A 12207-nucleotide genomic window follows, 5' to 3' on the forward strand; every position below is an offset into this window, starting at 1 on the left:
GAATCTTACTAATTTGAAGTATTAAATAAAATCTATTTATAAAATTTTTTGCACAGATGGGTTATAAATCACGAGACGAATCTAATGATGCTAATAATCCATGATTAATCAATAATTAGCGGTTTGTTACTGTAGCATCACTGTTGCAAATCGTGGATTAAGTAGGCTCATTAGATCCGTCTCGCGATTTACAGTTCATCTATGCAAAAAGTTTTGTAAATAGACTTCATTTAGTACTCCATGCAATATATATGTCGAAATATTCGATGTGACGTTTTTTTGTTTACGGAGTGGGTACTAAACAGAGCCTCAGCCATGTGCCCTGCTGGAGTGGCAGTGCTGTTTTTTTCTTGAAGGATGTGGCAGTGCTGGTTTTGCTCGAAGCTAAACAAGACATCGACCTGATTATTTGTTTTTTGTTATAATATGTTTATACAACTTTAACATTAATATTGTTGCGAGATAATTATAGACCCATGAATTATCAAACTAAGTGAGCATCAGGTTGATCTCAGTTCTTTTTTTTTGAAAGAAAATTGATCCCAATTGTCGAGTGAGGATCAAGGTTCATAGTTGAAGCAAAAGTCAATTTAGAGTATAAATAATCATTCTGTTCTTTCGGCAACTAGTAACAGTATTTTCTTCTCACATCAACCACCAGGTAGTCAACTGTACTTTTCTCTCAAGCAGATTAGCACCAGCCACTAGCCACAGCCAGCCGAAGAGTGAATATTTTTGATAATTTACGGATCTATGTGTGAATTTTAAAAAAAGTTGGACACCGGATTTCAAAATATCCAAACCCAACCGCATTGTATATAAGAGATCGGTGGGCATCCGAATTGTAAAGCACCTGGCAAAAGTTATAATATCTTAACTCTCAGTGGAAAATTTTGACAAAATGTTTCGTTACGCACCTGCTTAGTTGCTTTATCAAAGAAAATGACTTTTCCGCACCAAAAAATCCAAGAATAAGAATGTAACTAGTATATATAGCAGTACTGCTCCTATAGAATCTAACAACATGCATAATTACCATATACTGCCAGAGTTAATTTAGAGACTGTTTCCAAGTGAAGTCAAAATGTTCCGAAGGTCCTATGTCTATTTGACAAGCAGAGGGACTTACTGAAGTGCATGTTTTGTCCGAAAATGTATCAGTCCCCTTCATTGCTGCTGCCTCCGTCTTAATGAAGAAAGAAGTGAAAAAGGTTCAGACAAGAAGGGATAAACTAAAAACAACTCCCAAAGTAACATGTCCTAAGCAAGTCAAACCTAGCGATATCAGAAGTAATGGACCCTTTGTATAATTTTATTCCTCTCAGAAGTAATGGTCCCTTTCTCTGATTCTTTTATAATTATAGTATCTGATACAGAATTGGACATATGAGAATCGAAGCTTTCCATTTGCAAATTTTAACAAAACAGAAATTCAGAAGATTACGATGATCCACAATAAAAGTCAACTTCTTTACTAACTGATTCTTGTGATTCACCAATGTTGACAGAAATTCTTCAGTTACGGGTTTTACATAATTTGCAACTTACTACAGATACTCAATACCCTGCTTCTGTGACTTGGATCGACCTTCATACTCCAATTTCACTACCATGCTTGCAGTAATAATCCCAACCTTCAGCCTTATCTTCCCCATGATTTCCTGAATTTCACATTTATACAATGCTGATTGCTCACCACCTACAGATCCTCAAAACTCTGTTTCAGTGACTTTGATCGACTTGCATGCTCCAACTTCACACCCAAGCTTGCGGTAGTAATTCTGAACTTTAGCCTTATCTTCTCCATGATTTCCTGAATTTGCTCATTCTCTGGATCTTCCATAGGGTAGCTACTCAGCAGTGCAGCCATCTGCTCAAGATTCTTCTTCATGCGATCCGAGAATGCATTATGGTTGATGTGAGCTGCTGCAATCCAGACGTCTAAGCAGCTCCGGTAGAAGCCCAGTTCTCCCCCTACCTGAAAACCCATGTTCAGACCAAGCGTCCTCCCCTCTTCCTTCCCTAATACCAAGCCAGCGGCGTAGCCAATCCTGAAACCCTCTTGGTATTGTGTCTCATCTAGAAGCAATGATGGTTCAAGGAAATCATCGAATTTCGCATCCATGGTACAACCTACAATCCCCTGGGAGGATTAATTCCAAGAAGCCTGTTTCGTAAAAATGCGTGGAAGCAAACAGTGAGTTCTCAGACACAGTTCTTGCGCCGACCTATTCCCAATTCATTTCAGGAAAGAAAAAAAAAAACTACGACGCTGTTCCCATCTCATTCTCCGCACCGGAACCCCTGATCCAGGAGCAGTCACGGCGTCGCCCAAAGGCGGAACCTGAGAGCGAGAGAAGAGCGATGAGGCCCCAGGAATTCAAAGAAACCATGAGACTTACAGCTGTAGCGCCGATGAAGATCAACAAGGCAAGGGTGGCGACCGAAACCCAAGTCGCCTTTCTCCGCTTCCCCTTCTCCCTCCTCCAAGGCCCTCTCCTCTCGCTGAGCCTTCGTCCTCTTCCGGCGACAACGAAGCGACGGCGGCGGCAGTTCGTTAACCTGGGCCGTTTCCCAGTAATTGGGCTTCCGAAAACAAAGAGTGACACGGCCCAAATAAGGCTCATTTCAGCCCAACCCATTAAGACTAATCGGAACCACTAGCATTTGCCCAGGCACAGAACCACCCCAATCCAGGCAAATCCTCGCAATGGCGTCGCTGCTGCGCCTCCCCTCTCTCCTCTCGCCGTCCAAGCCCCTGCTCCGGCGCCGGCTGCCGGCGGCGAGGCTCGCGGCCGCCGCCGCGTACAGGGGCCAGGCCTCGGAGGCCGTGGGCGCGGCGGCGCCGGCGGCCGCGGAGACCCGCGGCGGGGACAGGGAGGGGCAGGTGACGCCGCGGTCCGTGGACTTCAACGCCTGGTACACGGACGTGATCGCCGCCGCCGAGCTCGCGGACTACGGGCCCGTCAGGGGCACCATGGTCATCCGCCCCTACGGATACGCCATCTGGGAGGCCATCCAGGTCAGTGCTCTTGTGCCCCTCCTTCCCCAAGCGCCATCCTGCCGTGCGTTACTCTTGTGTTTGCACGCGTTGATGCCTCTGGTCGTGTGTTGGATGCTAACATTGCTGATGGTTAAAAGAAGAAAGATTGACTACAGGTGCTGCGGCCTGTGTAGTAAAGACCGAATCGATTCGTAGCTCTACTCACTGCTGTTGATCTATATTTGTGTAGTTTGAGAAGTAAAGCGCGGTTGTAATTATAGAGTGTATGCACTGCTGGCAACTTAAATTACCCATTCATCAAAATGGCCCACTTTTAGCATCTTATTGTTACCTACTGTTTTTTGTCGAATGGTATTTGGGAATTTGATGTGAAGAACCGAGAACGTGGGCATTTTGTGCTGTTGGTGTGAAGCTTATACATTTCTGTACAGTGGGTTCTTGCAAATTGCAAACATGCATTGCAGTAAGGGGAGCTAAGCTACGCATAACTTCACAAGTTTTGACATACTATTTAGCTTGAAATTTGAAAGCTCCTCTTATTCGACAATGCTTTTCAATGTTTTTTTTGTTGTTCGTTTATTGCAGGATTATCTGAATGTGAAATTCAAAGAAACAGGGCACAGCAACATGTACTTCCCTCAGGTTCGCACACCATGGTCCATCTGTTTCTGATATTCTTCTTCTGGGCAGGACTGAGTGCTAAAGAAAATGTTTGTATTGATCAAATAGTAAAATTGCTTCTGCTGCTCTTGTTGCAATGTTAGATTATTTTTAGGATATACCACTTGTTAATGCAAAAAATTCCATCTTGCATTGCTACTAGAATCTGGAAAGGCTTGTGCATAACTGCCCAAATGAAGTTTGATAAAGTGTATTTCTGCCTTTGACGGGTGACATATACTTTACTCTTGAAGTGTCGAATGCTAATGTTAGCCGCTGTTGGATGCAAAAAATGGCAAAAATATTAATTTGAAAAGGAACAAAATGGCAAATCAAAGCTGACTTTTTACAATGTCATGATGAAATTTTGTTCTGTTGACTCTTGGCTGGAATTCAGGATAGTAATGGAAGCATGCTCCATACAATATAGCATACGCCTATGCAAATGAACTCTAGGAAAGTCAGATATATTTTCTTGTATCCAGAGGAAGTATTTACATGGGTTGGTATTTGATGCTTTAGATCCATCTTTGGTCTTTGTTTTCCTTTTAAGTTTTAAGTTTTAACTAGGTCCCTTCGTCATACATTTGCCTTGTTTCATGTTACTTTTCTTTTTATTAAGTGATAGCCTAATTCTTTATCTGCATTAGAATCCCTAGTTTCCACTTCCTTATTTATGGTTTCTTATACTTGCCCATTGTATTGTATCAGTTCATTCCGTACTCATTTATAGAGAAGGAAGCTAGTCATGTTGAAGGGTTTAGTCCGGAGCTTGCACTGGTCACCATTGGAGGAGGAAAAGAACTAGAGGAAAAGCTTGTGGTAATACTTTTCTCTAGTCTCTACTCTTATGATGTAAATTAGTATAGACTACATCTTTGTTGGAACAATGAGCTATGAATATTGATGGTGAATGGTATGCCTACTTGACTAGATTGCCTCTGTAGCTGAACTTTTGAACTTCTGTTCTTGAGGGCTTTGTAGGTAAGACCAACAAGTGAGACCATTGTAAACCACATGTTCACCAAATGGATTCAGAGCTACCGTGATCTTCCTCTCATGATTAACCAGGTAACTTTTGTTGGCAAACTTAGATTAGTAGAGTCCAATTATGATTCATGGTAGTAAATAGTTTTATTGACCTAGTGGGCTAATGTGACAAGATGGGAAATGAGGACAAAACCATTTATCCGAACTCTTGAATTTTTGTGGCAAGAAGGTCATACAGCCCATGCTACCCTTGAGGAGGCAGAGAAGGAGGTCTGTCTTCTCATTTTCCAAGTTGTCGTTGCTTATGTCATTGAATTTTCAAAGCCACATGCAATGGCAAGGGGAAAGGTTCTAATGTACTACCTCACCTGTTCCAATTTGTTTGCTCTGCAGGCAATGCAAATGATTGATGTATATACCAAATTTGCCTATGAGCAAGCTGCAATACCAGTCATTCCAGGTAGGAAATCAAGGGTAGAGACATTTGCTGGTGCTAATCGGACTTACACTATAGAAGCTATGATGGGTGACAAGAAGGCCTTACAAGCTGGGACTAGTCACAACCTCGGCCAGAACTTTTCGCGAGCTTTTGGAACACAGGTTGCTTTTTACTAACCATCTTCATGTTTTGGTACGTCATGTGCTGGTTCCATTTTATACACATATATCTGTATGTTATGGCTGCTATAATCAACTTCAAATTTCCAATTTCCAATTTCCAATTTCAGAAGGAATCATTCACAAGGATTGGATTTGGTTCATTTCAATTGTTTCTTGTTTTCCAGATGTTGCTTTAGCACTTGATGACAATTTGATTCCCCCCCCCCCCATCATCTGCAGTTTATGGATGAAAATGGTCAAATCGAACACGTCTGGCAGACCTCTTGGGCTATTAGTACCCGGTTCGTTGGTGGGATTATCATGACCCATGGTGATGATGCTGGTCTAATGCTTCCTCCAAGGATTGCACCCATTCAGGTCTCTCTCTCTTTTCTCTTCTGTTGATCATTTACTTCTATATGCACAAAACCCTTCTATCTGATTAACCTTGTCTTCCTTTCTCTGTTTCTTGTGCTACTATTAATCTTTTGAAAAAAGATTTAAGCGGTGCAATCTAAGAATGTTCTTGTTTGATTCAGGTCATAGTAGTACCTATATGGAAAAAGGGTGATGAGAAGGCTACTGTTCTGGAAGCTGTAGATTCAGTCCTAAAAATACTGAAAGAAGCAGGAATTAGAGTCAAAGTGGATGACTCAGAACTGCGGACACCAGGATGGAAGTTCAACCATTATGAGATGAAAGTAATAGCTTCTGCTTTTATAGTGGAAATGCCATTTTTTTGTGCTCATTCTGGTTATGACATATTGATATCTTTATGCTTCCATCGTGAAAATTCATAACCATATTAATTTTACGATTAATCAGCCTGTGTTGGATGGCTATGGCTGATGTACATCAAAATCTTCTTGAGACCGTTACTCTATTTTGGCAGCACATATTTGCTTCATTCATTTACGAAAAAAATGATGTATTTGCTTATGCCGATTATATTGGATTAGGCGCAATGCAATGAAATTAAGATGCAACAGTTAACTTTCTGTATGTAGTCCTATTTTGTTTATGGAATTTGCGATTTGTTATAAGTCAATCAATCTGGATGCAGTTTGTTTCTCTACACATTCATTTATGTGAACTTTTTTCTCACATTTCCTTGTATTGCTTTTCACAGGGGATTCCTATAAGAATAGAAATTGGTCCTCGTGATGTCACAAATAAGAGTGTTGTGGTTTCTAGGCGTGATGTCCCCGGAAAGCAAGGAAAGGAGTTTGGAGTTTCCATGGACCCTTCAATACTGGTGAACCATATAAAGGGGCGTCTAGAGGATATACAAGCATCCCTTTTACACAAAGCCATCACATTCCGTGATAGGTATTTGTTTTCGATTCAAGTATATCTTAAATACAGTTTTTCAATCTTATGTCCATTGTTTGTTGATTGCCATCTGCAAATCAACCTTATCCATGGGCACAAGTGTATCAGTGCCACAGTATCTTGCTGGTTTATATGTTAGAGAAGGTTCCTTTGTATAACTGCCTTTACACTCACCCATTTCAAACAATACTCCAATCTGAGCCAATGAAATTCCTTTGTGCTTTTGCAGTAACATAATTGATGTAAGCTCATATGGAGAGCTGAAGGAAGCCATTGCTGAAGGGAAGTGGGCTAGAGGCCCTTGGTCAGCTAGGTAGGTTAACATTGGTTAACCATGTCTATTATCATGTTTTTCTCAAATGCTGTCTGCATTTTCATCCTGTATAACATGCATTTGTGATTATACGTTGAGTGTTGGCAATATGATTGATCTATGGTAAACTTCAGCGATGCTGACGAACTGAAGGTGAAAGAAGAGACCAGCGCCACCATCAGGTGCTACCCGTTCGAGCAGCTGGAGGGCACCAAGAAATGCTTCATGACCGGTAACCCTGCAGAGGAAGTGGCGATTTTTGCAAAGTCATACTAGGTCATCTCTGTGTCTATCTACTCCCAGAGATTAAAACTGTCTTTTCTTCTCTCTTTTAGGATTGGATACCTTGTCTGCCTGTGTTTCTATAAGATCTGCATTAACCACGGTTCATGTCCTAGCAGTAAAATCCTTGTACTGCTGATATTTTTCTTGTAGATTCTATAAACAATAGGTCAATTATGTGCAACTATTGCAAATTGCAATCCAATCTAAGCAATGAAGTTTGTTTGCAAGTTTTTCTGTACTTGGTCCATCATTTGTTTCCAGCAAATTTCAGTGATTTCTTAATAATGTATCAATTACACTGAATCGAATTAAACGTTCCTACTGCCAACAAAGCGTTAAAAAACCAAGAAATATACATTGAAAGAAAATTGCTTTATTCTGTTCAAGCATGGAAATTAGAAGAGAAACATTAACATGTTGCTGCCAAAGTACAACTGGTACTGCATATTACCGCATTACTTCATATTACCCCATTACTTCCTATGTGATCTCTCGGCTCTCCAGAAATCAGTGGCCTCCTGTCCTGATGCCACGTCGCTCCTGCTTGCTTGCTCCTACATGATTCGTTCAGACATGGAAGGCAGCCGCCGGAAGAAGTTGATCAGCGGCGCCGGCATCCTGTCCCGGAACATCGGGTGCCGGAGGTAGTAGAACCCGGCGACCACGGCCACCATCTTGATCGGCACCATGTACAGCACCATGGCCACGAGGACGCACAGCGCGACGAACATCCCCGTGGCGCGCGGGTCGCGCCACGACACGAGCGCCTGCAGCCTCTCCGCCTGCGTCGCGACGTCGCCGACCATCTGCTGCAGCCGCGCGCCCACCATCCTGGCGCGGTCGTACCGCGCCCGCACCACCTCCGGCGGCCTCGCGCTCGGGATCGTGTCGAACTCCTCGTCCAGCTCCTCCCTGTCGGGCGCCTCCGCCATGGACGCGCGCACGCACGGGTGCGGCGCCGGCGCGCGTGGCCTGCGCCTGTACTTCCACACGCCCACGGCGGCGACGTGGAGCGTGACCGTCGGCACCACGAGGTCCGGGTGCCACGCGAGGAGGACCAGCACGGCGTGCGCCATGGCGGTCGCCGTCGGGTTGCGCCACGACCGGGTGTCCTCCACCCAGCGAGCCGCGTCGGCGACCCAGGAGAGCGCGGTGGCGGCGCGGTTCCAGTTGGCGCGCAGCTTGCGCATGCTGAACCCGCGCGGCTCCGCGGCGTCCAGCATCCACGTCGCCACCTCGCGCCGCAGCGGCGGCTCCGACCGCGCCAGGTGCACCGCTGAGATGCGCGCCGCCGCCAGCCGCAGCGCCTCGCGGTGAGCCGCCGGGACGGGCCGCAGGTGGTGCATCGCCGGCAGCGCCGGCCGGCCGTACGCGTGCAGCACGTCGAGCGTCGACGCGGACGTGGCGAAGCGGATGGCCAGCTCGACGTCGCCCATCCGCTTCGCGCCGGTGGGCAGCATCATGATGAGCGGGTACAGGCCGCGGTACACGCGGCCGCGCTCCAGAGTGGACAGCCGTATCCTCACCTTCCCCATCGGCCGCGAGCACGCGGCGGCGTCCTTCCCGCCACCGTCCGCTGGCTGCGCCGGCGGCGGGTCGTCGAACACGCCGACGGTGAGCACGGTGCAGGGGTCGTACACCGGCCACGTGTACTGCTCGTTCCAGGCCGGGTCGAAGCTGTCGGCGATGGTGCGCGTGCGCGCCCACTTGGGGCCGTACTTGGCCACGGCATACGCGTCCGTGCAGCCCTTGCCGTCGGCGGCGCGCATCGGCAGGAGGCCCTTACACCGGATGATGCCTAGCTCCACGACGCCAAGCGGTGGGTGCCAGAGCTGCCGCGCCGACGGCCGGAAGTCGCTGCACGCGTACGACGGCTCGTCGGCGACGTTGTAGCCGCCGTCGAGGCAGACGCGCACGTGCAGCCTCCCTCCGTGCATGTGCATCGCCGCCTTCTTGCCGACTCTCTTGGTGGCCTCGTCGGACGGAAGGAGGTCGAGCCATTTGGACGCCACCTTCCTGTCGTCGACGCGCCGCTCGATGGTGGCGAGCGAGATGCTGGCCGAGCCGACAGGGAAGGCCTCCTTGCCGTGGCGCACCTCGAGGGAGATGACGAGGCAGTCGTCTTCGGTGAACGGCTCGGCGGCGACGAAGAGCAGGTCCTCATTCCACGCGGGCCCTCCGTTGCGCGCCACCGGCGTGGTGCGCGTCTTGAGCGCCTGGAAGCCCAGCGTGGCGCGCACCGCGACGCCGGCGTCGCGGGGAGGCGGCGCCGTGAGCGTGTCCTGCGCCTCGATGACGGTGAGGCGGAGGAGCCAGAGCTTCGGCGAGACGTAGACCTTGGCGCGCGACGTGGCGGCGACCGCGGCGGAGGCCGCCGCCGCCGGGGAATCCGCCTTCCACGCGTCGGCGAAGGCCTCGTCGGTCTGCGTGCCCGCCCACGTGGCGACCATGAGGTCGGCGCCGCCGAGGCGGCGTCCGCCCTCGAGCCTGTACCACTGCGTCGCGAGTGGCCCGTCCGGCGGGTCCCGCGCGTGCACGTCGGCGGTGTCGAAGCAGAGGCCGCCGAGGAAGTGGCGGTCGTCGGCGACGGACACGTCGGCGTCGGGCGGGAGGTCCCAGACGGAGACCTCCAGCGTGGGCCCCGGCGAGTCGGTGTCCGGGTCGCGCACGAACGCGAAGGTCTGGTCCCACTCGAAGAAGGCGCCGCGGCGGGCCTCCCGCGTGGACGCGTGGACGCCGCCGGCGGCCACGCGGACGTGCGGGTGCGCACCGGCGGGCAGCCCCCGCGCGCGCACCACCCGGACGAACAGGTACGCCATCTTGTCCACCAGATCGTGCTTGCTCCGCTCCATCGGCTCCTCCGGTGAAGGCGGCGGCGGCTGCGGCCGCCGCACCGGCATGGATACCTGCCGCGGCATCGGTGTCGGCGTCGGCTGCGGTGGCGGGCTCAGCACCGGCTCCTCTTCCGGTGGCTTCTCCTCCGGTGCTGCCACCACCGCCTCTGCCGTCATTTCGGGTGCAGCTTCTGGTTCCGGGGTCGCGGCTGCGGGGTCGGCCTCAGGTGGCTTCTCCATGGTGGATCCGTCGCTGGATGCTGCCTCTGCCGCCGGCTCCGGCTGTGGCGCCGGAGCTGCGTCCGCCGGCTCCTCCGCCTTCGGCGGCTCATCCGCAGAAGCCTCCTTAGGCGCATCGGCCGGCGGCGGCGGCCCTTCTGCTTCCGCCACCGCGGCATCAAGTGCGGCGGCGTCAGCGGCTGGTGGCTCCGGCGGCGCGAGCTGCACGTCGACGTAGTAGACCTTGAGGCCGATCTCGCCGCGGACCCAGTTGAAGAGGCTCTTCTTCTGGAGCGGGAAGTAGATGAGCGCCTCCTCGCCCTTGCATACGAACTGGCGCGCGTCGAGGCGGACGCGGCCGAGGAAGTTGTTCCGCCGGCTGGGCCCGACGCGGACGTCGTGCAGGACGGCGACCTCGAGCGGCTCCCCCGCGACGGGGTCGGCGCCGGCGGCGGGGAAGTCGAACTCGAGCGCCTCGTTCCACGCCGGGTTGAGGTCCCTCGTCACCGTGCGCGTCTTGCGTCGCTGCCCGTCGAAGTCGGCGCGCGCGTAGGGGCTCGACGTGCCGGTCCCGTCCTTGGGCAGCAGGTCCCGCGCCTCCACCACCTCCACGATCAGCTTCCTCGCCGTCGCCGCCATCACGATCGCCCGGTGATCTACTGCTCCGGCCGGTTCAACCACGCCGCGAGGCACCTCCGAGCTTCAGCTGCATGGAGCTATCGCCAGATGATGTGTCAGTGTGTTGAGAGGTCTGTGTGGTTGAGGACTTAAAAAGTGAGGCACTCTAAATGGAGAGAATGTTTGCTGGAGAGGGGAATTCCATGGCACGCGGCATAGAAATGATTAAGAGGAATAGTTGCTGATGCTAATTCCTTGCCTAATCTTTGCGTGAAGAATGAGTTAAAGCAGCCTAGAGTGTAGGGCGCTGAGTAAAAGGTGCTTATCTTCATGTTCAAGCAGCTAGCTAGCTGACTTTTGTATTGCAAAATAATGCAATTTGTGCTACAATAAAGAGTAGTACATCTGTGTAATTATCCAATCCCTTTCAGGAAAATATATTTAGTGTGCCAAATCAACACTAGCATGCTAAATTTCACTTACTAATTCTTGTCTACTATAGTATAGGTCTATGTTTAATTTCACTGAAACTAAAAGGTCTATTTTTTGTAAAAATGCACAGACAGAGACTCCCTATTTTGAGACCCATCTCTCTTTCCATATCTCCTCTGACATCTCTCAATAAAATGGTGGATCCAAATCCAATGCATGTTTCCACTAAATTTGAAGAGTTTTCAAATTCAGGTCGAGTAGCATTCCAACCTGGATGTGGATGTTGGATGTGCACACCTACATACACCAACCATTGTTTGCTTGTTCACTTAATCACCATTGAACTCCCCATTTCCCATAACGTGTGAATTGAACACAAGTCACAACTAAAGTTCCTGTAACACATCGGGTGTTAATTACCTTTCATTTAGACTAATTATGGTCATTAAGGTCTAAATCGACGGGACAAATCACCAAGAAAATTTTCTAACAATCTTTGGCTGGCTCAGCCCGGACCGGTCCGACCGGTCGGAGCGACCGGTCAGACCGGTTGAAATGAGGCTAAGTGGCCCCACATCATTTAAACTACACTCTCTCCACTCTCACTTACTCTCACTCTTTCCCGTCGCCCCAGCTCTCTCTCTCACCCCAAACCCTAGAGACCCAAAACCCTCCCTCTACCCTTGATCCAAGGCCCAAGGGAGCTTCAATTGGGTGGTGAATCATCTATCCCGCGTGCCCCTTCTCTGAGCGGCTTGGGTTCAAGCTCTTGGTGCAAGGAAGAGCTCACCCCAAGGTAAATAAGCTAGGGTTTGGCAAGCCCCTTGTTCTAGGGGGTTTAAATCGATTTCCTCCTGTCAATCATCTTTATTTACATTTCTAAGCTAGAGCCTAGATAGGTTTGTGCAGTGGGTTCAAGT

The 12207-nt window shown here is 49.6% G+C and overlaps 2 protein-coding genes and 1 long non-coding RNA gene across 4 annotated transcripts; 1 reads left to right on the forward strand and 2 right to left on the reverse strand.

The window, feature by feature from the left end:
* Positions 1-1385: 1385 nt before the first annotated feature.
* LOC120662714 lies at positions 1386-2545 on the reverse strand. The gene is made up of 2 exons (XR_005670232.1): positions 2403-2545; positions 1386-2167 (listed from the first exon to the last, which is right to left on the reverse strand). It is a non-coding gene; the product is annotated as an uncharacterized LOC120662714 (long non-coding RNA).
* Positions 2546-2695: 150 nt separating this feature from the next.
* LOC120662684 (proline--tRNA ligase, chloroplastic/mitochondrial-like) lies at positions 2696-7422 on the forward strand. Of its 2 annotated transcripts, XM_039941781.1 has the most exons (12): positions 2696-3022; positions 3590-3646; positions 4376-4486; positions 4649-4735; positions 4811-4924; positions 5048-5254; positions 5495-5632; positions 5794-5955; positions 6384-6583; positions 6816-6899; positions 7034-7131; positions 7235-7422. In XM_039941781.1, the coding sequence occupies exons 1-12, from the start codon at positions 2711-2713 to the stop codon at positions 7318-7320; spliced, it is 1656 nt and encodes a 551-aa protein (XP_039797715.1). In that variant the 5' UTR covers positions 2696-2710; the 3' UTR covers positions 7321-7422. The 2 variants fall into 2 exon arrangements, with proteins under 2 accessions (XP_039797715.1, XP_039797723.1); XM_039941789.1 differs by having other exon boundaries at positions 2711-3022; positions 7034-7422.
* A 113-nt stretch (positions 7423-7535) lies between these two features.
* On the reverse strand, positions 7536-11190 carry LOC120662673 (FT-interacting protein 7-like). The gene has a single exon (XM_039941773.1). It carries the CDS (start codon positions 10874-10876, stop codon positions 7739-7741), a length of 3138 nt encoding a protein of 1045 aa, XP_039797707.1. The 5' UTR covers positions 10877-11190; the 3' UTR covers positions 7536-7738.
* Between the last annotated feature and the right edge of the window lie 1017 nt (positions 11191-12207).

This window comes from Panicum virgatum, chromosome 2K (assembly GCF_016808335.1).
Source record: "Panicum virgatum strain AP13 chromosome 2K, P.virgatum_v5, whole genome shotgun sequence".
Lineage (NCBI taxonomy): Eukaryota > Viridiplantae > Streptophyta > Magnoliopsida > Poales > Poaceae > Panicum > Panicum virgatum.